This window comes from Plectropomus leopardus, chromosome 14 (assembly GCF_008729295.1).
Source record: "Plectropomus leopardus isolate mb chromosome 14, YSFRI_Pleo_2.0, whole genome shotgun sequence".
NCBI lineage: Eukaryota > Metazoa > Chordata > Actinopteri > Perciformes > Serranidae > Plectropomus > Plectropomus leopardus.
The window spans coordinates 21746977-21770519 of record NC_056476.1 but is presented as its reverse complement, the minus strand read 5'-3'; the positions used below and the strand labels follow the sequence as shown (position 1 = coordinate 21770519).

General features: G+C 37.7%; 2 protein-coding genes across 2 annotated transcripts in view; both read left to right on the top strand.

Annotated features, from left to right (window-relative positions):
* The window catches only part of LOC121953255 (connector enhancer of kinase suppressor of ras 3-like), a 60881-nt gene extending 54522 nt beyond the window's left edge, over window positions 1-6359 (top strand). The window contains exons 18-25 of the mRNA XM_042500242.1: window positions 73-242; window positions 2460-2533; window positions 2821-2892; window positions 3019-3083; window positions 3787-3911; window positions 4048-4402; window positions 4688-4878; window positions 5050-6359. Coding sequence (XP_042356176.1) covers window positions 73-242; window positions 2460-2533; window positions 2821-2892; window positions 3019-3083; window positions 3787-3911; window positions 4048-4402; window positions 4688-4878; window positions 5050-5250 — 1253 coding nt within the window. The 3' untranslated portion in view covers window positions 5251-6359. The remainder of the gene's footprint in view (window positions 1-72; window positions 243-2459; window positions 2534-2820; window positions 2893-3018; window positions 3084-3786; window positions 3912-4047; window positions 4403-4687; window positions 4879-5049) is intronic.
* Window positions 6360-7313: 954 nt separating this feature from the next.
* The window catches only part of scaf8 (SR-related CTD-associated factor 8), a 29002-nt gene continuing 12772 nt past the window's right edge, over window positions 7314-23543 (top strand). Inside the window, exons 1-2 of the mRNA XM_042501513.1 lie at window positions 7314-7467; window positions 8425-8508. Of these exons, the coding sequence (XP_042357447.1) occupies window positions 7438-7467; window positions 8425-8508 (114 nt within the window). The 5' untranslated portion in view covers window positions 7314-7437. The remainder of the gene's footprint in view (window positions 7468-8424; window positions 8509-23543) is intronic.

Here is a 23543-nt window from a genome sequence, read left to right as displayed (position 1 = left end):
TTTTTCACTGTGGCTTTGCTTCTCTGTGGACAAAGGCGAGGTGGTCTTAGTGCGTGTGTTTTCTGTGCACAGGCAATGGTACAATGAGCCGAAGACGGATCTCGGTCAAAGAGCTGGGGCAGCCAGACCACCAGGGCTGGCTGTACAGGAAGAAAGACAGCAAAGGCTTCCTGGGTATCAAATGGAAGAAGTACTGGTTTGTGCTGAAGAAGACGGCTCTTTACTGGTACACCAACCAGCTGGTGAGTAAAACATCCTTTCATCAGTAAATTCATAATGTACACGGTTAACTGTTGTCACAGTTATTGTCGTTCGACAAAACCCCGAGTTACCCAGAATTACTCAAAATACACACCAAAAAATAAGGTTTCTGTTTCTCTCTGATTTGCTTACTTTTGCAAATCTCAAGCTTTCTGTCTTGCTCATATTCAAATCTGCTTTACTGGTACTGGTTGGCACTTTAGTAGGTCGTATATTTTAATGAATGCGTTTTTCCACTGAATTTCCCTCAGGCTGTGATGTGCTGCGACACAATGTCTCCCTCTCTCTATGTTGCTCTTTTATTTCTGTTAATGTCAACAAAACTCATGGAACGACCAACAATGCCGTTGTTTGGTCTCTCAAGACTTTCTGACTGTGTGCACCTCAAAAAAAAAAAATCACAAAAATATCTTAGCTCATTATCTTACAAATATGTAATTTTTTGTTTTTAGCAAACATTACTCAAAAAGGAGTAATTGAAGCATTTGTAGGGGATTATCTTCAGCAGCAGATGTATACACATGCGTGCTATACGTGCTATGGAGAGCATTACGGCAGCAGGACAGTGTATGTGGGATTGACTCAAGATAAACTACAGTATCATGTTCATTGGGATGAAGGAGCGTGTCATCCAACGTGAGAGTATGCCTCATTACTTTAGCCAAGGAGGTTGTGTTCTCACTTTAGTTTGTTTCTTTATCTGATTGACAACAGAATTATGGAAAAAGTACTGGGCCGATTTTGATGAAATTTGACAGCAGCCTGTAGCTTTGGCCAAGGTGAAACCTGTTTGATTTTGGAGTGGGTCCAAATCATGGGGCATATACACAAATTAATTTTTTCACCTAACATTACATTACCACCACTTCATACCAGATAACCCGTACAATTATAACATAACCACAATTGTAATAATTCTTCATTTTACAAACTAAGGTGTGGCTGTGGAAACATAAATACACACATATCACACAACTAATTAAACTCTTACTTACACCCAAAAGTGATCAGCAACAAACACCAGCAGAGATATTTGGGAAAAATGTTCAAGCATGAAATATTGACTGCACTTTAAAAGCAGATAATTAAAGCACAGCTGCGATGATTGGGCTTCAGCTAGGCACAGCCATATTTTGAGATCATTTTAATAGTTTTGGAAATATATTCTGACATACAACGCATAGTGCTACGCTTGTGGATTTACATGTCGCAAAAGACTCTACTATTGGCCTTGGGGGAGATCTTAATCTCTGAGTGCTCTTCTAGTTTTTTGTTTTTTTTTTAATAAACAATGGAGCTATGCAATGTAGGGAGAACAAATCTGGTTCAAAGTATTTTTAAATGTCTCTAACTATAAACAAAAATCACACTTCTGTTAACAAAAGCTAACTCCCTGTCACATTGGCTATCTTACACTTCTGTTTACTATTTAATGCAGTTTCCATTAAATTAGATGCATTCATCCTAATTAAGTTTGGATCTGTGCAAAAAAAATCATATATCGACTTTATTTTAAAATAAAAATAAATATTGAATAAATAAATATTTCTCTCCTATACAAGGACAATTTGTTTTTGAAAAAATGTAATGAACAATATCCATCATCATATTCACAATGAAAATGAGCACAAAATACCATTGTGTTTAATGTTCATATGTATGAAGTACTGTAGAGATTCATTTGCAACTTTTAGCAAAAGGAAGTTGCAGCCCCAAATCCATTAATTTAAGCCAGATCCAATGTCAAAAAGTAGCTTTCACTTAAGTAATTTTATGCAGCTATAGCAAAACTCACATAAAACAGAATTTAAACACAGCTTTAATCCTTTTTCACACTTATTGAGTCACAGATGGGATGTGAGGCATCTGGGGCTGCCAATGAGTCATACTTGTTCCTGCTACAGCTGTCTCCCTGACGGCTTGTCATTGCAGGAACCGCCAGGCGGTGTCATTGTGTTTCCTGAATTTGACGGTGTCATTAATAGCCCGTCAGACTGTGATACAGACATACTTGACTGACGTGCTTGACTTACTGGCATGATGACTTCAATCAAGTCTGCTGTATGTCACCATCATACGGCGGGACAAAATAGAAGAAGTAGACTGCTGCAATTCAACGGCAGGTGTCATTGTCAAGGAAGTGGTTTGACATCATCCGTTCGTTAACGCTCACTTTATTTTCAATTTGTGTGTTGCAGGCAGAAAAGGCTGAGGGCTACATTGACCTCACCAACTTCATGATTGACAGAGCCATAGAGTGCAGGAAGAAACAGTAAGCTCAAAGTGCACTTTGTGATTCACCTCAGTCATATAGTGTTTATAAGCCCCACCACAAGTGGTTTGAATGACCAAGAAACCATGTATTATCTATTTTGGGGGATCTGAATGATATAGAAAATGCTCCCATGCACAGTGATGGAGAGTATATAGTCTTGAAAATCTAAAAGTTGGAAATAAAGTAGAATAAAGTTGAACTCACTCACTCATTTTACATAAATTCCAGTAGGAACTTATTTCCACTACGTCTGAACTGCTCTCTGTTTACGTTTCCTCATGCAGTGCGTTCAAAGCGTGCCACCCCCAGGTCATGATGTTTTATTTTGCTGCTGAGAGCCACGAGGAGATGAACCTGTAAGTCGCATATAAGTACATCATTATATGGATTTCTCTAAAGCTGTTTTTTTTTTTTTTTTTTTGAAAATGTATTTTTTTCTCAAATATCATAGATTTAAATATTCTTTCTTTTTTTTGTTTCAGATGGTTGAATAAGCTCGGGCTAGCCTCCATTCAATATGAGCCAACAGAACGAAGCACTGCAGTTGGTGAGCATCTATGACAGTCATAAATGTATTTCTGTTGCCTGTTGCTGCCCTCGAATGAAAATGGTTGGTTGGTTTCAGGCAAAAATACACAAAAGAATCAAAATTGATTTCTCTATAAAACATGAATGGCTTTCTAAGACATCATTCAATCTTATCAACGGTTGTGACGTGTATTTAGGAACTTAAGCCCTCTCTCTCTTTTTTATTTGTGCAATGTAACATTACAAAAGGACAAAGGACGATTGGACGGTGTTAAAACATACAAACATTAAGGCTTTAAAACAAGCACGGTGCACTTTGCATCTGTTTGCATTAAACTTGGAGCTTGAGTCGGTGAATCTACAACCCTACATAACTTAAATCACTACATCCTCCAATTTTGATCATTATTATCACTATTATTTATTACACCATCATTTTTCTTTTCTTTGTCATCAGTCACTGGCCAGCCTTGCTAGAATCATACCTCACCTAATCTTACATGTCACAAACTGTGACTAAAACCTTGCATGACCAAGATGACAACGTTTTATAACTTAATAAGTGGCCATGTTCTTAACTTGACACAAATGCTTTTCTGACCTAATCAAATTGGTTTTGGAATGATTAAGTAAAACTAAACTGAACACAGAAACACCTGGATTTTGGTTGTACGTGTATCCTGTTATGAATTCTGACTTGTGTGCATGTGTCTCCCATTCAGAGTGTTATAGTGAAGCCAGTGACCATGAAGAAGCTGAAAGCACAGAGATTCCCCCTCCACCATACTCTGAACAGACCCTGCGGGACTCCGTGGATGCATCTGGTCCACCTGGAAGCACACATCAGGTCAGTCATGTTTCCTCTACAAACAGTTCACACAGCACCATCATTCACAATCGCACAGTAGGCTCCACACAAAAACAAAATCCTGTTTAATTTATGATAGATTATTATGTCTAACTGCAGTATATTTGTCTTTCAGGGTACCCTTCCTCCCCCCTACTCCTCCGCAGTCCCCAGCGAAGCCAACGGTTCGCTCTCGTCCCCCGTCAGTACGATGACATCACAGAGCTCCACCTCGTCTCTCGCCAAACAGCGGCAGTCCTGGTTGGACCTGGTCTCGCAGGCAGCCCCTCCTGCAGGGGAAACAGCAGTTGTGTGCTCCGTTCAAGTACACTCACGTCAACCTCCACAAGAGGAGGCAGAAGAAGAGGATGACCCCCAGGTGCTGGAGAGCTCGTCTTACCAGGGACCATCAGAAACGGGGTCTGATGAGGAAAGTCCTGCTGCGGAGGGGGAGGCAGCACAGAGGGTCATTTCAGGTGCTGAAAAAGAGGGTGAGAATTCATTTTAATCCTTTAACATCTTGTTTAATTGGTTTGCTAGATTTGTCAGTTGATATATTTGGTTACATTTTGTTTTGTTTTTGTTTTGTTTTGTGATGAATTTTGCACCCTGTCCATCCTGTCTGTTTTGTTAAGCAGTGTTGATATTTTGTTGATCCGGTGCCAATGCATTTTGTTGACCTGGAGAACAGTTCATCCCTGCAGAGCACGCAGTTACTCAATGTGATCTTTATGGTGTGTATGGTCATGACAAATTGTAACCTTATCTTGTTGCAGGGGATGGTGGAAACAGCTCAGATGAGATGGAGAAGCTGTACATTCATCTGAAAGAGGCCAGCCTCTCACCAATAGGAGACCGTAAACCATCCACAAAAAGGGAATTCAGGGCCTCGTTCGTAAAACGCTGTAAAAACCACACTGTCAATGATAAACTGCACCTTATCAGGACTCTCAACAGCACATTAAAGGTATGTATTCAATTTAATAGTCTGTTTTCCACTTTTGATTCATATTTAACAATCACAGTAACGTCACGGTGTGTATGAATTACAAAAGTATGTAGATTCTTTAGATATTAGAGAGGTTTTTGCAATCATTTCATTTTTCCTCACTTTCTTTGCTCTTTTCTTCTGGCACAGTCAAAGGAGGCAGACCTGCAAGCAATAGAGCAGGTGTTATCGGACCCAGGGCTTACCTCAGACAAGTTCAGAGAGTGGAAGGAGGCCAATGCACCTTTGGTGCAGGAGATCTGTGTCAAACAGGACCAGCAGGGGGCATCAGAAGTCACAAAAGCTGCAGCATCAGTCATTGCTGCTCCAGTGGTTGAGACCAGTTTATAAAGACTCCTCACGACTGGTTTACTGTGTCTGGACTCTGAGGACTTCACACTCACATACTTTGGACACACACACACAGACTGCTGGTCCCTATCAGCAGACTTTACATGCTACTCAACAAGTAACTGGATCAATGAAGAAAAGTTTTTAGTTCCTAAATGGAGATGATGCAGGCATTATATGATTAGCACATCACATTAAAATGTGAAACGTGTCTTAGTATTACTTTTACTGTTTGATTTGTAAGATTAGCAAATTTTACAGATTGTTTTTATGTTGTAATTCTTCAAAAACTATGCATAAATGGTTTTAATATTTGTAATGATGGAGTACGTTGTAATAATGGATCCATTGTTCCCTGCATGGAAACACTTGTTTTTATAGTTTGTTTTATCTACTTTGATTTTATCAGTGGTGAACACATTTTAACTGTTACTGTTCAGTCAATTATCGGTGCCATGCACCATCACTGCCTGTTACACATGTTTTACAGCAACTATTTAGAATGACTGGTCCGTGTTGTTTGCCCTAGATATTATACCATCTTACTATCACTAACAAAATAAATGTTGGTCATGATAATTTCAGATTTTAATTTTTAAGGGTCAACATGTCAGATAGTATTTGAAATAAAAAAAAAATCCCATTTTTATCATCATTTCAACAAAAACATACCTTATTGCAAACATGTTATGGAGTTCTTTTTAACTACAAATATCGACAGAAATAGACAACTTAATTTATATTTTATTTCAAATAGGATAAAGACTTTCAAACTAACAAATACCAATGGTGTAATCTGTTGGATAAGGATGTAGCAGTATTAGTTTGCGTTTAAACACAGGATGCATGGTGGATAAGTCTCAGGAAAAATTGTTCTTGAAGTCAGATGACCCCATGCCCTTACAAACAAGTCCAGCAGACTCAAACTCTGTACTCATTACTCATCCATTTTGTTCTGAGTGTTTCATCTGTTGTGCATGTTAAATATTGACTTGGTGTAAATAGTTGTACATGGATGTGTGCTGTCACTTGTCTTTGATATAGATTCTGATGTGAAAGTCAGTGTGCTTGTTTGTGTACAGGGAAATAAAGTATTGTACAAGACTGAACATTTTTCACTTTGTTCATGTGGTCAGTGCCACCATGGATGAGTAAGACGACAATGATGATGATTTTTTATTTTTTTATTTAAGAAAATAATGTACAAGCAATATAGCTTTGACATCTAGGATTAAATCGGTAGAATCAAGTGCACACAATACAGAGAAAGAGAAGAAATGACAAATCAAAACAGACAAGAATTTGGAGTATCAAGTGTATAAAAATATATCTGTACAAAGAAAAGAAATAATAAAAATAAATTAAGGGCTTTTGTTCTAAGTCATATTCATCTATCATGCTGAACAGTTTCACTGCATTTTTATGTTTCATACATTTAAGGGCTTTCATGTAGGAAAGAAAATCATTATGAAACACTAAATAGTAAAAAGATTTCACCGTCATATATTTGGATTTATGTAGATAAAATGTTTCAATAATGAGAATGCTATTAACCAAAGGTCATCCTCGCTATTGTGCATAACAAGTCCATAAACAATGTTACTTTGTGAAAAAATGTCAGGTTGAAAAACCTTTAGGAAAAGCCAATTACATGCATCAATCCAAAATGCAGCAGAATACATAAAACAAAAAATTAAAAAATTAAATATCAGTCTGCGCAATTTATTTGTGTAGACTGATCATTTCAGATCATTTTCACAAGAAATCAATGGACTGATATCCTTTTTTAAAATTTTAGTTGGTATTTTTTTTAGTTTTAGTTGATTTTAGTTTTATTTGGGATATTTATTTCACTAAAATCAAAGCCTTGTGGGAGACGAGAAGTGATAGGAGTGATATGTTAAAATTATTTTATTATAGATCTTTATTTATTTATTATAGAGTATTTGTTTATGTACAGCAACCGTCGTGATGTAATCCTTTGATCCAGCAGCAGAGGGGATGGTTAGGCGTCTTGTAGTGTCTCAGACTGACGCTAGGGGTCATCGGTCTCTCTGCAGATCTCCTATTGAGGTTATGCGCCATATTGGCAGTCTCCTCCATCTCAGCAAACGTCGAGCATGCCTGCCTCTAACCGGTTATTGAGGAGATTTCTGTAAATATTTACAGTCACCTGCGAGCAACACTATGGAGGCCGTCAAAGCCTTTAACAATGAGGTTTGTTTGAAACCACTGCACAACTCTGAACATATTGAGAGTAGAAACTGTTGTCTTATCCACATTTGCCGTAACGTTAGCTAGCGCGCTAACATTAGCATCAAGTATCAGAAAAAGGAGAGGGGGGGTAGCCTCACACAAGGCCGCTGTCCGTGCACAACAATACAAAGATAGCGTTCAAGTTAATCAGCGTCTAACTCATGTCGAGTATGCTGACCATAACTGGAAAGGAAATACGTTTCCTAACACATAATGCGTTTGTTTGCCCGCTAATGAGTAAACAGACTAACGTTCGCACTGAAGGTAACTCACGTTAGCCAGCTACAAGTTAGCAAAACCGCCTCAGTTGCGATATAACTTGGGGAGCTAACTAACTAACATGGACGTGGTTAGCGTAGCGAACTCTGTCTTTTTACAAGAGAATAATTGCTATGTAACTCTGTCTAAATTCGCAATAACCTCCTAGAGTAACATAACAGTTGCACAGAATAATAACGACTTGAGATAACAAAGCTAACGTTAGTTGGTCCAAGACAGCTAACGTTAGCCAGGTTAACCGTTAGCCATTGGAGGACTCAAGGCTAGCAGCGTACCCATTTGTCTGCATTGACGCTAAAATCAGTCTGCCTATTTCCATACCTGATGCAAATTCTGGCTCCACCATCCACTCATATTTAACCAATACGAACTGCATTACACACTTGACTGCAATTGAATTTTGCACGGTCATTATGTTGTTATGATAGTATCAATACAGAGACAAGCCCACTTTCAGCATAAACTGGGTGCCTTTCTAGCCATAAACATCCTAAATACGGGTTTTGCATTTACTGAATAAAGCTTGCAAACTAGAGGGGATGAAGCTTTGGACTTCTGCTTGATCACATAGTTTTGCATGACTGTTGGAAGTTACATGTCTTGACAATGTGTGTTCTTTGTTGTCATTTCATTTTACAGCTGTACTCATTGAATGAGTACAAGCCGCCCATCTCCAAGGCCAAGATGACACAGATCACCAAGTCTGGAATCAAAGCTATAAAAGTAAGTATGTAGTGTTAAAGGTTGAGGCAGGTAGTGGGAAATAAAGAAATGGTCATTGAAGAGAAATGCTCTCTACCTCTTATGATATGGCAAATATATATGCATAACCATCCAGCTGTGAAAATGATTTTTATAGTTTTATCCTCAAACCTAGGTTGTTTTAGGTTTACAAACATTTGTGAATGATATAAGACAAACCTGCATCTAATTCTGTTTTTAAAGTGATACATGAGACAAAAGACAGTGAACAAAAATGGAACAGATATTTACTTTTTATACTTAACAAATAACATCTGCTTCATCCACAAACTGTGTTAAAGTATGTCACTTGAGATATGAAATTGATTTTGAACATCATTTGAAAAACATTAATACTGTTCTTTTAATAATGTCCAGTTTGTGCTCTATGAAACACAACAGGCAAAATTCAAGCTAACAGTGAATCAGAGACAAAAATGCATTTCTGTAGATTGATGTCAATTATCCTCAAGACTTGATGATGCGAGAGGTGGTATGCCCTCACTGTACATTTAGCTGCTGATCTTCTCCTTATGTCAGTGATTACAAAGCAATGTAAGCTCAGATATATAGACAATATCCTTTCACAAATACCTGGGAAAATTGTATTACATAAAAATAGCACAAAGGCATCTGTTGTTCCTCTGGTACCTTTCATGTTTTCTGTAAAGCCTTGAGACTGAAACTCATGTCTCACCAGCTCGTATTTGGTAGGCTCACGAGTAAGGCAGGCAGTGAGAAAGCATTGTGTGGTTAGTGGGAGGAATTTAGATGAGAGGCTAAACTAGCAAGCAAGCCAAAACATTTTAGTATGATGCATATTAGGCTTACTACTGTATGTTTTTGTTAATTTTGAATTTCCATATAGGAAACCATTACTATGCTGGACCATGACCAAAGCCCATCGCGGGGGTACTGCAGGAATAGTTGTCCATACAACTGGAATAACAATTCATAGATGATAGCAAGTGTCTGAGTTATTAGGTAGAGGCCAGCTCAGGATTGAGACCTAGTGGATCTACAAATTAAGAAGAAAAAAAATTAACAATGGACATAAAAAATTCCGCCATGTATGGGAAATAGCAGTTTTTTGATTTTGTTTTTTCATAATATGAAAATCAGACAGCCTAACCAGAATGCAGCAGTCACTTTTTACTGTGGCATGGACAATACACTTGTCAGAGCATTAAGGGCCCTCTATGTGAATTTCAGACTGTATGAGTTGTATGGACACAGTCCATCTGAGCTGGCAACTATCACCTAATGGTGCTAACTCCATTAATAGTGTTAACCAAAGGTGACAGTGCTGACAGAGCTAACAGTGGTAACCAGGGGGGAATCAGAGGGTGGGTGCTACGCTTCTGCAAAAACACTGACCCAATATCAGCAGTAACTACTGCATAAGTGCAGTGCAGAGCGGCTGCGTTGCGTTAGCCAGTTGGATACGCACATGCACTAACATGCTTGTGCTGCTGGACAGGCTTACCTCAACAAACAAAAGAGCAACTCACATCACATCACACACAGCAGTAGAGTGACTTCATTCTCTGCATTACTCCATTATATCTTTACATAAATAGAGGTTTGCTGCTCTATTAATACTTTGAATAGCGCACACAAAAGCTGTAAGTTTGCAGATGTAACAAAAAAGTGGACACTTTTTGTGACATCCAATTTTTCAGGTTTTCCGTACCAAAGCCATTAATGAGCAAGCCTATATTCCTCCTCCATCCAAAACAGTTATGCGACAGGATTCATGGTGTGTTGTATAGTCGTTGGTGTCTGTCTATATTAATAGAGAGTCAGAATCTACTTGAAGAGTTTTAGGCATAGTTCGTGATTAGTTTTCTACCTCAACTAACCGCATGCAGGGTTTTTTTTTTAGTTTTTGACAGTGTGTCGTGATTCAGTCAAAGGCTCAGGTCACTCTGGCAGGTCCTCTGGTCTGGCACATTGACATGCTGGTTGGAGGATTGAAAATGTGGCACTAAATCGAGTGCTGCCGCTTCTGCCAAAATAAAAAAAAAAGTTTTACAACTGACATAAAAAACATAGCCATCAATAATGTGTTCCACTAAGTTAGGGCAGTGACAGTGAGCCAGCATGCACAATACCAGGACCCTGAAGCGGCCAAACAGATTTCAGCCATCATATATTTCAATGTTACATCTATACTTTTCTTAGTGTGACTTTTAAGATCTTAGTGCATCTTTCATATGATCTTACTGTGAGGGACAGCACATTCTCAGTTCTTACTAAGGGCTTATCTCCAGTCGGAAAAGCAAAGCCAATGCACAGGTGCCTTAAACCTGTTTTCTCTCAATTGACTAATAGGGGGCAACTCGAATGGTTGTAAACAGAAGTCTGATTGTATAGAGGTCAATGCGAAAAGACCCTATTTCTCAACTGATTTATTACCCCAGTAAACATTTAATTTAATCCTATTGAGTTTATTGTCCCATTTGCTTGTTTCAAGTCCGCCTCAGTACAGCATGATGTCCGTTTTGTAAATAATTGTGTCATTTAGAGTAAAATAGATGATAAAACAGGGAATGCTTTGAAGGGTTGCTACCTTGTGATTGACAAGTTGCCACCACAGCAATGTCCTCAGGTTCTTAGTCACCTATGGGTGATGTCAGAGCGACTATGCCCATGTCTTGTATACAGTCTGTAGTTATTTTTTTTAATTTTGTAAAATGTAGGTATGTAGATGCTGAAATAAGAACATCTATACACACAGTGCTGTCTCTCGTATTGGTTTGGCGTGTTATGAACATAATATGCAAACTAGATATTTGAATTGTTCATACCTGTTGGTTTTTTAGAGGGAATAATTAAGCGTCATTTTGACCAATTTTGACAGCTCTGCTGTGGTCACGCATGTTTTGATAGCGCTCAGTGCATCATATGCAAACATTGTAGTTATGCTTGTAAAATAGAAGAAAATCACCTTGAAACCTTTCAGGACCCCTGGGGTCGACATTATGCTTGTGAATCAAGTGATATGCGAACTGTGCAGACAGCTGCTGAAACACAGTTTTTGTAGACATCCTAACATTACAGAATCCATTATTGGCAATGGCTGCAATATGAGACACAATTAACATGGGGTCAGTAACTAAACAAACCACAATGTATGAGTCATAATCCACTCCTGTGTAAACAAAAAGAAATTAAATGCAGAGCATTACTTGCCACATTTTCTTCTTAAGCAGTGTTATAACTAGGGTGTTTTTAAAAGGATAGCCAAAATAATTTTTATAATTTGTCTCTTATGCTTACACTAAATTACAGTTATGACTGGTTTCCTGCACCCTGGGCTTATTAAAAGCCTTTCAGAGAAAAGCTGATCAACACCGGTGCCTTTGACCATCTCTGATTATGGTTCACCTGAAATGCAAAACTAATCAGCTTGTTTTTATCTGAGATGCTAAAGAGATGCAGAACGAGAGTGACTACATTTTTCTTAACATATTATTATTATTATTATTATTATTATTATATATGTGAATTAATTTAAGATTTCAAGACTTGGCAGCAAAAGTCCAGGACACCAGTCCTTAATGATAAATCCTCTAATAATGTGTTTCCTTGTCCTTTTTGTACTCTTGTTACTTAAGGAACTGCTTTGCTTTTGGTGTTGCTGTGCCTTATGTTGCTTATGAATAACACCCGTTTCCCCTTCCCTCAGCAGCTCTCCCAGCTCCCCCAAAGCACTGAAAGTGAAGCAGGAGGATGGGGTGGAGAGAGTTACAGAGAGATAAGAGAATCCCTAACCAGCTTAGGTAGGAGTATGGGTTGTTTCACAAGGAAGATGGAAGAAGACTAAAATCATTTGAACTTAATTTGCTCCCACACACCCAGAGAAATGGGGATTTTGCTGTTGCCACTGTGGGCCATACTCTTCCTCTGGTTATTATTCATTGGTTGATGTTGGCTGTATGCACTTGATTGTGTTGGAAGTTTAAGTGCAATCTTGTTGTTTTCCTCTTGAATTGTCTGAAAACAATATTTGTGTTGTGGTCTAACTGAGGTCTAAACACCTTTCTTTTCTGCTAGTTATGCCTGAAAAACTTTGAGCTGCTTCATTGTATATTTTTGGAGCTAATTAAACATTTGTTGGTGTGAGGTTTAAATTAAGGAGTTGTAAGGACGTAGATAGACAAGTTGCCATTTGTATTATAAATGTTGACCTGTGGGTTGGATCCAGATCTTTCAAAGTGTTGCTCTAAAGCTTAACACTGAGTAATTCAGCATTCATCCTCAGTGTAACAGACATCGCATATATACACTTAATTTCCCATGGCATCGGCTGGTGAGGGCCGAGTGGTCTAAGATGGAAACTACTTTGGAGTGTTCTTTGTATTTTTGTGCTGGATCTCTGAGAGTTGTTAGTCATTTAGGAGTAAGCCACTGTTAGTATCCCATTAATATGACAGCATTCATTAACATGGTAATTTCAGTCCTTGAGGGTTGTCTATATCACGGTGCATAAACCCTCGATGTTTGTTTTGACGAGTACCAGTGATTCATGGCTTCAGCTCGCACAGTGTGGCTGTGATCTGATGGCACATATGTTTGGAAAGGACTGGAAATGTCAAATCTGCTGATCTTGGTATTTGAGACACAATTTCAAATGCTGATTTTAACAACAAATTAGGGCTGTCACTTTTTAAAAAGTTTAATTGAATAAGATTTAACAAGTCATTTATTTTAATTAATTTGAATGCAACCCATGATGCCCATTCTTAAAGTTTATTTAAAAAAATTAAGGCAAAAAAAATAGCCTGAGAGAAACGCAGAGCTTCAGCAGTAGAAAATATGTATGTGGGGGCAATGTCGATATTTTGGCTGACTGCCAGAAGTAAATATATGTCTTGGAGATCCACGGTGAACATAAAATGTGAGCTGTACATGTAATTTTCAGCTCTGCAGGGACCGGTGCATGTAACTTCGTACAACTGGCAACTTATGCATTGAGAAAAGTTCAAGCAGCGCGTACATCCAAAAGTGATAAAAACTAGGTGCTGGACCAAGCAAAAACATATGTGAAAGGGAGCGTGCACTAGTGTACAGACTTTATTTGTTCTTTCACAACTTACGCATTGACTGCAAAACTCGAGCAGTTGACACTTCAGGCGCTTTCACACCACATGTTGATTTTATAGTCATTCATCACAAAGCGAAAATTTATAACTGATAATGTCGAGGTTCAAAAGGTGACTCTGACCGTGCAAGGACAGACGAGATAGAGCAGCACAACAGAGCAAAACACTTCGGTCAGGCCAGCCATAGCACCGTGGTGAAGTTAGTATGATAATGGATAGTCAGCAGACATTCACTCTGGATCCAGCTGTCTTGTATTGTCCAGTTTCCCCTGATCTTGGCAGGAGGACAGTTAGCTCGACTCTCTGCTTATGTGTTTAGCTGCTGGGTGCGGACTTAGCGATCATCTGTGTATTACTATTTAAATAACACAAAACAAATCTATTTTTCAATATCTTCATGATAACTTGCCAATATTGATTAAAACTTATGATTAAAAATATACTAAATTGTTCTTAATTTAGAATTGTTATTTCGTTATTTATGTGTAGTTCAGTTATTTTAAATAAATAATAATAACAATAGCAAATGTTTTAATAACTTCCATGTTTACCCGTGACTCAGATTTAATACCAAAATATAACACTATCAGTGTATTAAACAGGACACACTTTTTCGTATGGGGTTTTAGTGCTTCAATTTCATACTAATATTTTTTTGGATTTTTTTTTTTTTTCAGTATCTTTCAGTGTCACTTTTAGTTTCAATCATAATTGAAAGCAGCATTAAAGGCTGTTTTTTATCAAGTAGGTAATTGAAATGTAGAGGTCAATATATAGTCAGTAGGCCTAATATTTATTTATTTAATTGAATATTCCTATAAAACAGAGAAAATAAATCCTAACAGGATTCATTTTATAAAAAAGTTTCCATATGAAATTTGAGGGGGGGGGCATCGCGTCGCAGTCTGTGGTCTCAGTCTAATGTCTGACGTTTTTTAAGTCAATGAAAGCAGCACAGCAGGCACAGTTTTTTTTATCCTTCACAGCTGAATGTCACTGGTGGGGTGGATAATTGTTCTGCTGATACGTTCACAGCTGATCAGATCGATGGATGAGAGGAGCTATTTGCAGATTTTTGTAAGTGAAACAGAGATTTATGCCCAGCAGAAACGGTTTAGTTTCACTTTTAATGCGCATGACGTTCTGCTGCTCCTCTCTGCCTCTACTGCACTCTTAATAACCCAGTGGTGTATATATTTTAATACCGCTCCTAATCAACGGTCCAGCTCCATTGAGACTATGGCGGGACAAATTAGACTGTGGCGGCCTGCCATAGTTATTAATGGGAAACACAGATTACTGTAATTTAGGTAGAATCTGTCCAAGGCAGAAGTTGGCACTGGAACAAAGAAAGGCAGGATGAAAAAATGTGATGGGTTTCATTTTATCTGGAGTCCTAAAAATGCTTTTACACATTATTTCTTGGAAGTTTTGCATTTATATTAGTGAAGAGAACAAGAGTCTGGATTACTGATTGGGCAACAGGGAATGCAGTAAAATTGACTGACAGTGCATTTTACAAATGCATCCACTGCGTGGCCTTCTGCGTTTACACTGTAAATTTTGAGTTAGGACATTTATCTACAGACAGAATATTATTACTCTTCCTTGCTCTGAAATGGTAGTCTAAATTTCAAATATAAGTGACAGCCCTACAACAAATCTGGATGGTCATACCTAAGTCAGAGGAGAGATTATGCTTGCCTGTTGAGACCTACATCACCACAGACTTTTTCACAATTTAATCAGTTTGACAGACTGAAATGTGTTTTCCAATTTTTCTTTTTTTACATTTTGGCTTTAAAAACTTTTAAAAGTGGTAATGCCCTTTATTGTCCATCAGCTTTTTAGCCTATATCAGTGCACAGCTACCGACAAGGCTTCAGTTAACCAAGCTTTGCTGGCCTAACACTTCAGCTTGTGTTCAACTGTCCGTTAAAAGCACATGACCTCAGATGTAGTGCTTTTCAACAGCTTCTTTGTGCTAAAGATGGCTGGCTCTTTTCTTTTTTTGTGCTGTTTGTCAGGTCTGTTGTTTGTATTGTATGTATCTTCCCAAAAGAGGACAGTAGTGACAATAACAATCTCAAAAACACTCCTCCTGAAATCGTATGTGGGTAAATGGTTCATTTATCTGATTTATACCTGTTGCCTCACTGAGTAGTTTGTGCATTTGTCAAATGTCACAATTCTCCACCAAGATTCACTTAGTGTAATTTACAACACATTCAGTCAGTCACTTTTTATCTTTGGCTTAATACCTTTTGATAGTAAGACAGGTGGCAGACAGCAAACAGCGTGTATCTAAAAGTCCCCTCTTTCAGCGCCATCATTACGCTCTACGCCTTTGCTGCATGTCATCCCCTCTCTCCCCTTTTATACTTACAGTCTGTCCTATCAAATGAAGGCAAAAAATAATCTTTAAAAAAATGGCACAGCTGTCCTACCCATGATTTTGTCTTGCCGGTTGTCCCTTTTACATAGACTGCGATTCGGCGCTGTGACTACCTCCGGTGCTGCCCCCCCCCCCATTCCAAAATCGTCCCTTTACACAGAACGGCAAGGCAGTATAAATGTGCAATATTTCTTTCGTGAACGGGTAGTCTAAAAGGGGCTCAAGAGACACACAGATGAAAATGAAAATGAAAATATAGTAAGGCAAAACATCACACGGAAGTGAATCTGTGGTTGGCTCAAAGTTTTACTTTCTACAGCTAACGTGTTTACAAACAGTAACAGTTAATTTTGCCTGTTGTAAGTTTTAGTGTCAGAGCATGAGAGCTCTTCCAGGATCAGTCATTTCTTTTTTTTCCTCCATAATATATGTAGATTGTTCAAGGAACTGCTGCTTGATGTTTTGTAAATGTGGCATTATGTGTCTAACTCACAGTAAACTTTCCCAATTTACTTAAAAGATAGGTGTATTATTACCATGAATTCTCAAATAGTGTCTCAACTAAAGAAAGAGACTGGATTTTATCATAGGCCTTAATCTCTGCTGTAATATACATATATTTGATTCAATTTTAATACCCAAGTCTCCCTTTAATACACAGTGCATTAGAGCAATAAAATCATTACTGAGACCTACATGTAAATAGTCTGTGACTGATAAGATAAGGCAATCCTTTATCCTTCCTCCCACAGTGTGGACTAATAAAGGAACTAAATTTGCAGTGTTACAGCAGTTATGAGGTACAGGATAAATGATAAATGATCTGTAGTTGGTTGAAATAAACCTAACTGTAGGTCCTATGTGCAATAAATAATAATAATACATGACTCCTAGACAATTTTGCTTATAAAATACAAAGTTTATGTGCAGATTTCCAGATATACTTGATTTTATCCTTGATTTTATGACAAGCAATGGAAGCCATGACAACAGCATTATGTCATAACCTTTTAGCAGGAGAGAAAGGTACCTGCGTCTTTTCTTATGCTTTTTATTTGCATAACTTCCGTGACTTTTATTGACTAAATTGGTGAGAGCAATTACTTATGATTGAAACGGTATTTCTAGCTCTCTGTGTGAGAATATATTAAATTAAGTAAAGACAAACTCATATAAATGCAGATAATTTGATGATCCTGTGCATCTAAAAGTAGTGCCTCATGCTCGTAGAAGATGCTGCAAATAGCTGTAAGACATCATGGAGGAAATTAGATCCTCTTGCTGTGATGACAACTCTGAGTGCACTATTGGTAATAGAGCGTGAAGGAATAAATAGAGGGAAAGTGCAAATAACTACCCAATTATGCACCAGAATCCTTCAACAGAAATAATTTTAAGTAAATAAATAAGAAAAGTGCTGCAAGAAATCCCACCTGGTTTATTGTAATTATTGTTTGTACCATTTTCACCCATTTTTTAAAAAAGATTCAAGATAAATAACAATGAATTTCCATATTATTGAAAAAAGCCCTTAAAAAGAATTGTAACATTAGTCCATAATTGGAACTTGAAGGAGCTATCCCCCATTGTACACCCAGAGGGGTTAGGAGGATTGAACTCTGTTACCTCAGTCATAAAACGTTCAAAGGTTTTTTTCACAGAAAAAAAAACAGATGAAAAAGCATCAGTGTAAATAATATTATACATGATGACTGAATTCAATATAGCTGCTTCAGCTATAGCATGCTGGTACTGAGCATGCTGGCTTACTCTAACACATCACACACACAGTTTACTCTTAGACCCATAAGAAGAACCAAGACATGCTTTTATGTTGTTAGTAACACCTGTGCTTTTCCTACTGTGACAAGTCTGCAGTCCAAACAGGCCTGTCGTTTATTAGGGTTATAAATTATTTTCATTGTCGATGAGTCTACTGATTATTTTATTGAACAATGACTTAGTTGTTTGGTCTATAAAGTGTCAAAATGGCATGAATTGGAAATCGGTGTTAGCGAAGTTGACATCCTCAAATGTCTGGTTGTGTCCACAACCCAAATATTTTCAATTTACTGTCATAGAGCAGTAAAGAAACAAAAAAATGATTTAAGAAGCTTAAATAAGACAATGTTGACATTTTTTGTTAAAATGTCATTGAAATCAATAGATTTTCAAATTAGTTGGCGATTTGTCAGTCGACATGTAAATCAATTAATTATTGCATGTGACTTCTTAATGAAAATGATAGGCAGCAGGGAGGAAGGCAGGCTGCTTGGCTGCAGTGAGTGAAGGACGGTGATAGAGGTTAATAACAATAAGGTTTCTGATACAAAGCTGTATAGGTTACACCATTGCGGACTGCTATTGATGGCCCAAATAGCCTGAACTAGCCCAAAGAGCCTAAACTGTTGGCACACTGCAATGCTACGTTTAACTAAATACCCTGCTCTGATAGCTTCAGCTTCACTGCCATGCATCTGTGTCACACACATGCTCTCTAGCTCTTCCTCTTTTATGGCCAAACACTCACTATGTACACAGTCTAGAGCTGATTTGTGGCACTAATATCTGCGTTGTGATTAGGTCTGGTACCAGCCAGGTTTCAGTTCCCAGCCCTAACACAAATGAGGTCGGTCCTCAGATTAGGAAGAATCACACTTGCATGGTAGAGGCATGATCCAACCAGTGCCTGAAGTGATGCAGTTAGCTATTAAAAGAACTGGTTCTGGTCTATGTGTCCTGTAAGATTTCAGTGTCCTGGACAAAGGGGGAAAAAAGTCCAGTCAATAGACTCCTATGCATAATAACACTATTTTAAAATAAAAATAGAAATATCTAGCTAGTCTGTGATTGTTGAGACATTACGTAAAACCTAAAAGAATTTCTGTCAGCTTCAGGCCTACACCAAAATAAAACACAATAAAAACTAGTAATGTCCCGATGAAGTGTTTTTTTGGCCCCAATCTAAGTTTTTTAATATCAACTGTTAACAGTTTGCCTAGTTAAACATATCACAGATGTACTCTATTTAATCTCACGCCTTTTTTTTAATCCAAATACTGAAGGTCGGGGTTTAAAAATATAAAGTCAATAAGCGTAAATTATTGAGTTCAGTTAAGAGAGTGCCATCCCCAATAGTGACATAACACAATCTAGTGCTGCAAAATGTATCATGCTTGTTTGATACAGACTCCAGCAAAAGTCACATCATCATCAAAATATGCCTGGATCAGCACTGATAATGATCCTAAGGAACGGCTTAGCCTGTCTGGCTCATAACATTTTAATATGGTGTACTGCTGCTGAATTGAAATCAAATAATTTTTGTTTGCTCTATGCTTTATGTGGAAATTTGCTTTAGCCTGTTTTAATACATTTCAAATTGTGCATACAGGGATTTTTTTTTATGAACAATATGATAAGATTGATTTAAATATGTTGCACTTTTCCAGATTTGGTCAAAAATGATATGCATGAGATATCAGAAACCCTGGCCTATGGCCTGTGCTGCTGTTTGTATTATCTGTTTTTCTCCTCCCATGTGCTTTTTTGTAATCATAACACACACTTAAATGTACCTAACCATTAGTTTGTATTATGTCTTTCTAATGGTGAAAACGGTGCCGAATGTGTTATTTTGAACAATCATTTGTCTGATATACTTAGAATAAGGAGATAATATATTGCAAAGTTGTTCTTATCTTAGTACACTTAATCAGGCGGTGCATATACTAGTTCAGTTGCCTTGAGACAAGTCCACACTGCAGCAACTGGTGTATGAGCATGTGGCTTTGCCTTGTGTGAGAGACATGCCTGTGCTCTGTGGGGTTGCAGTATGTTTAAGATCTGGGAATTTCATAATTAGATTTAATGTCAAAAAATGAATCTCAGTGCATCTCAGTTTTTGATTTCCATTCCTTTTCTCATGTAAGACCACATTCACGACAATATTATTTCATCAAACTTAGACCCCACTCAGACCCCAGATCAGACTGTAAAATCAGGGAGTGCTGATCAAATGTGAACCAAGATTCTGTTACTATATTGCGTGTTTCTCCTCAAAAATGTCGTTAGAAGCATATTTCAGCGCACTTTTTAGCTGCAATACGAGAATTTGTGAACAGGAAGTGGGCACTAAACTGATCTCTTTATTGTAAAACAAAAAAACAAAAAAACGGAGGCAGTAAATACTGAGATCAGACAGTAAAACTAAGCAAATTTGAACCAACATACTGTTACAGTTTTGACTATTTTGCACCTAAAAAATGTTCAGAAATACATTTAAGCTTACTATTTAACTGTAACATGAGATAGTTACAAGCAGGAACGCCTTGTTGTTTCCTGCTGTTATGTGTCTGTCATCTTCTTACCTTCCAGACAGTTCATGCATCTCATCTGCAAATACACATGGACGCAGCAACTTAGTTCTGCTTCTATCTAGCTAAACAAGGCTGCATACTGCACCCGTCTAGTTGGCTAATTATCTAAGCTGAGTGTTTGCAGGGTCCAAAACTGACACCAAATGTGGGTAGATTTCTGATTTGGCGAGTATATCTTGGTAGGCTATCTGCCACACTGGCATGTAAATGTTTGTAGCAAAATAGTCATGCATTAAATTATGCTGGGAGTCTCTGTTGCGTTTTGGTATAATTAACACACACAAAACCTGAACGTCTCAAGCGCCACTAGTTCTGCAGCACTGTTTACCGTATGGGACATCACTGCTTACCAAAGTGAACTTGTTCACATGGCGACCGTGTGGTGATGAGTAGTTCAAAGTATTTAAATAGTTTGCTTCAGATTTTGCTCTGGCCTTGTCCTTAAGGTTGCATGTTGCATGAAACATAATACATTAATATCTTAACGAAATGTACCGAAACAAATGTGGTACAAAAAAGGCAATTTTTTTCATCTACCAGCCACCTTGGCCTGTGAGTCAAACAGTTAATTTCAGACACTGGTTGTGCGCTCATAATAATGTTGTTGAGATCTGTCCTCACAATTGTTGATACAGGGGGAATAGCAGCTTGCTTGCTGGTTGATTAAGAATAAACTTAGCAGTCTTGTAATTAAGTCTTTGTTCTGTGAAAGAGTCACAACTCAGTGTAGATAAAATAAAATCGGTCTATCTTCCTCTGTGGTCGTCTGTTCAGATAGGACGTTAGCACTTTATACCCCACTCCCACAGTAGATTTGGTTAGCTTTTGAAATCATTTTCAGCTCCAAACTAATGATTGTGTGATCTGCCTGTTTTAATACTTTCAAAACTGTTTTGACAAGCAATCATGTTTTGTCATATTGTAATTGGCTCACTGGAAATACTGATACACTTTGTTTTTGTTTACATAGTGCTTTTTTTAAGGCTTGTGTTGCTAACATTGTAATTGAGTTGGGTTCTGTAAAGCATCTTCAAGCTGTCTGTCCTCTCATGAGTTACTGGACTCGGATCTTTTCAGTGAAAACATTTCAGGCTTTAGAAATGCTACTCCAAACTAGAAAGTTGGCTGTGCAGATGGGACTTTTATTCCCAAATATAATAATGCTAATTGTGTCTGAACACTATTCAGTTTCACACTGTTAATGTTCAGTCACCGCAAGCCTCAGTGGGGACACACAGCTGGCTCTGAGTCACATGGTATAGCAACTAAGATGCTTTTAGGCTACAAAGCAAATGAAATAAAAGTTATAACAACGTAGTCTTAAGGGCATTGCAAATTGTCTATATAAAGTCTAGAGATTTTTTTATATTGCCATTATTGCCATTCCTGAACAAAGGCCATGCTTTTCTTTGAGCTTGTATGTTTTCCTTGAATGTGCATAGTTAAAATTTACCTCTGTTAATTATTTCAGATTCAGAGACTAGTGCATATTGTTTTAGATCTTTTCTCACAGAATGTGAAAAGTGTATTGATCGGAGAAATGGTTTCCTTGCAACTTACTCACAAAGAATTTTTTTGATTAAAGCTATTAAAAACCAAATTGGCATGGGTTTGAGTTAACTCGTGTAATATCTAGGCTGTGCATATTTAGCAGTAACACTAACAATTTTATTGTTGGAATGTTTTTGCAACAAAATCATGCAGCACTCTCTTATTTAGAGTGTATTTTCACCGCTTCATATGTGATTCAAGGCTTACATAATATGTTGTGAGCATGCCTGCTGTTGCTTGACAGACTTTTCGTGGCATAACTGAAATTACAAAATTCCCCTAAATGGTCTCTATGATAAAGAACCTTAAACCCTGGCCACTCACTCTCCTGTACTTTGACTCCATCTGCTGGCTGATTGTTGAACTTGAACTTTTAATGGGAAAATGTTGCCAAACTACATCAATTGCTATGGCTAAAGACACATGCTTTTATTTTTTCAAATCCAAATTTGTAGCATTTCAGCCCTGTTAGTTAAAACCCTTCTAGATGTGATTTACAAAACAAAACAAAAAAGGCTACACAGCCATGTTTTACCCAATTGACGAAGGTAGGTGTGTATTTTTTCAGTTCTGCCTATTAGGCTTCAGATTTTTCTCAACTCACCCACCATGTAGGTTTGAATTTCAGTATTTTTGTATCACCATGCTGGTTTAATGAACCTGCATTAACATTTTTTGACCTCAGAAATTCAAAGGTTCTCTAAATTGACCATTGGTCTGAGCTTTGCTTGCAGATGTTCTGGGCACAGAGTGAGTCATTATAGATCTTCAGAGCAATCATTTTTTTTCTACCAAATTCAAGCCTCTCAGTCCACTGAACTTTGGACAAACTCTATTAGAGACAGAACACAGATTATTGTAGCTGTACACAGCCGCCATGGTTTGTTGCAGTGTTCACCATCATCCCCCTCTTATGAAAAGGATGGCTCAGACTGACACAGAGTGATTGTGCTGCTGAGCATGTGTAGACAGCCATAAAGATATGGAGATCACCTGTGAACTAGGACTGGCAGTGATTGGCATTGTTCATGCTAACCTGTCCACAGTACATAGTAGGAATATTAATGTCCTTATATTACCAAGACTTTGACTTTGCAGGCAAAATGTACTTGTCTTTAGCAGCAAGCAAGGTGCAAAAATGTAAATACCTCTGAATTTAAACTTAAGCATGCACAACGGCATGGCAGAGTCTGCACAGCTTTTTAGTTTACAGCAGAGGTTCCTAATCCCCAGGAAACAATATTTTGCACAAAACAAAATATGGTTCCATGTTGATTGACTATTTTTGTGTTTTTTGACTCAAACATTGTGTGGTTTGCATTGCTTTTTTTTTTCTCCTGTTACACCTTTACACACCAATATGGTACATTTCTTAGAGGGTCATCAATATGCGAGGTAATCAGTCTGTGTTTCACTACTATTTTGGTTATTTTATAATGTAAGGCTGAGCCAAACTGTCATAAACATTTAATGCTTCTAACAGGCACAGCTTGTATATGGAGAGCTCCCAAACTGCCGGCTGTCAGTTAATAGCCGTCTACTCACCTTTTGATGGCTTGCTACGTTATATGTTGTAATGTCTCT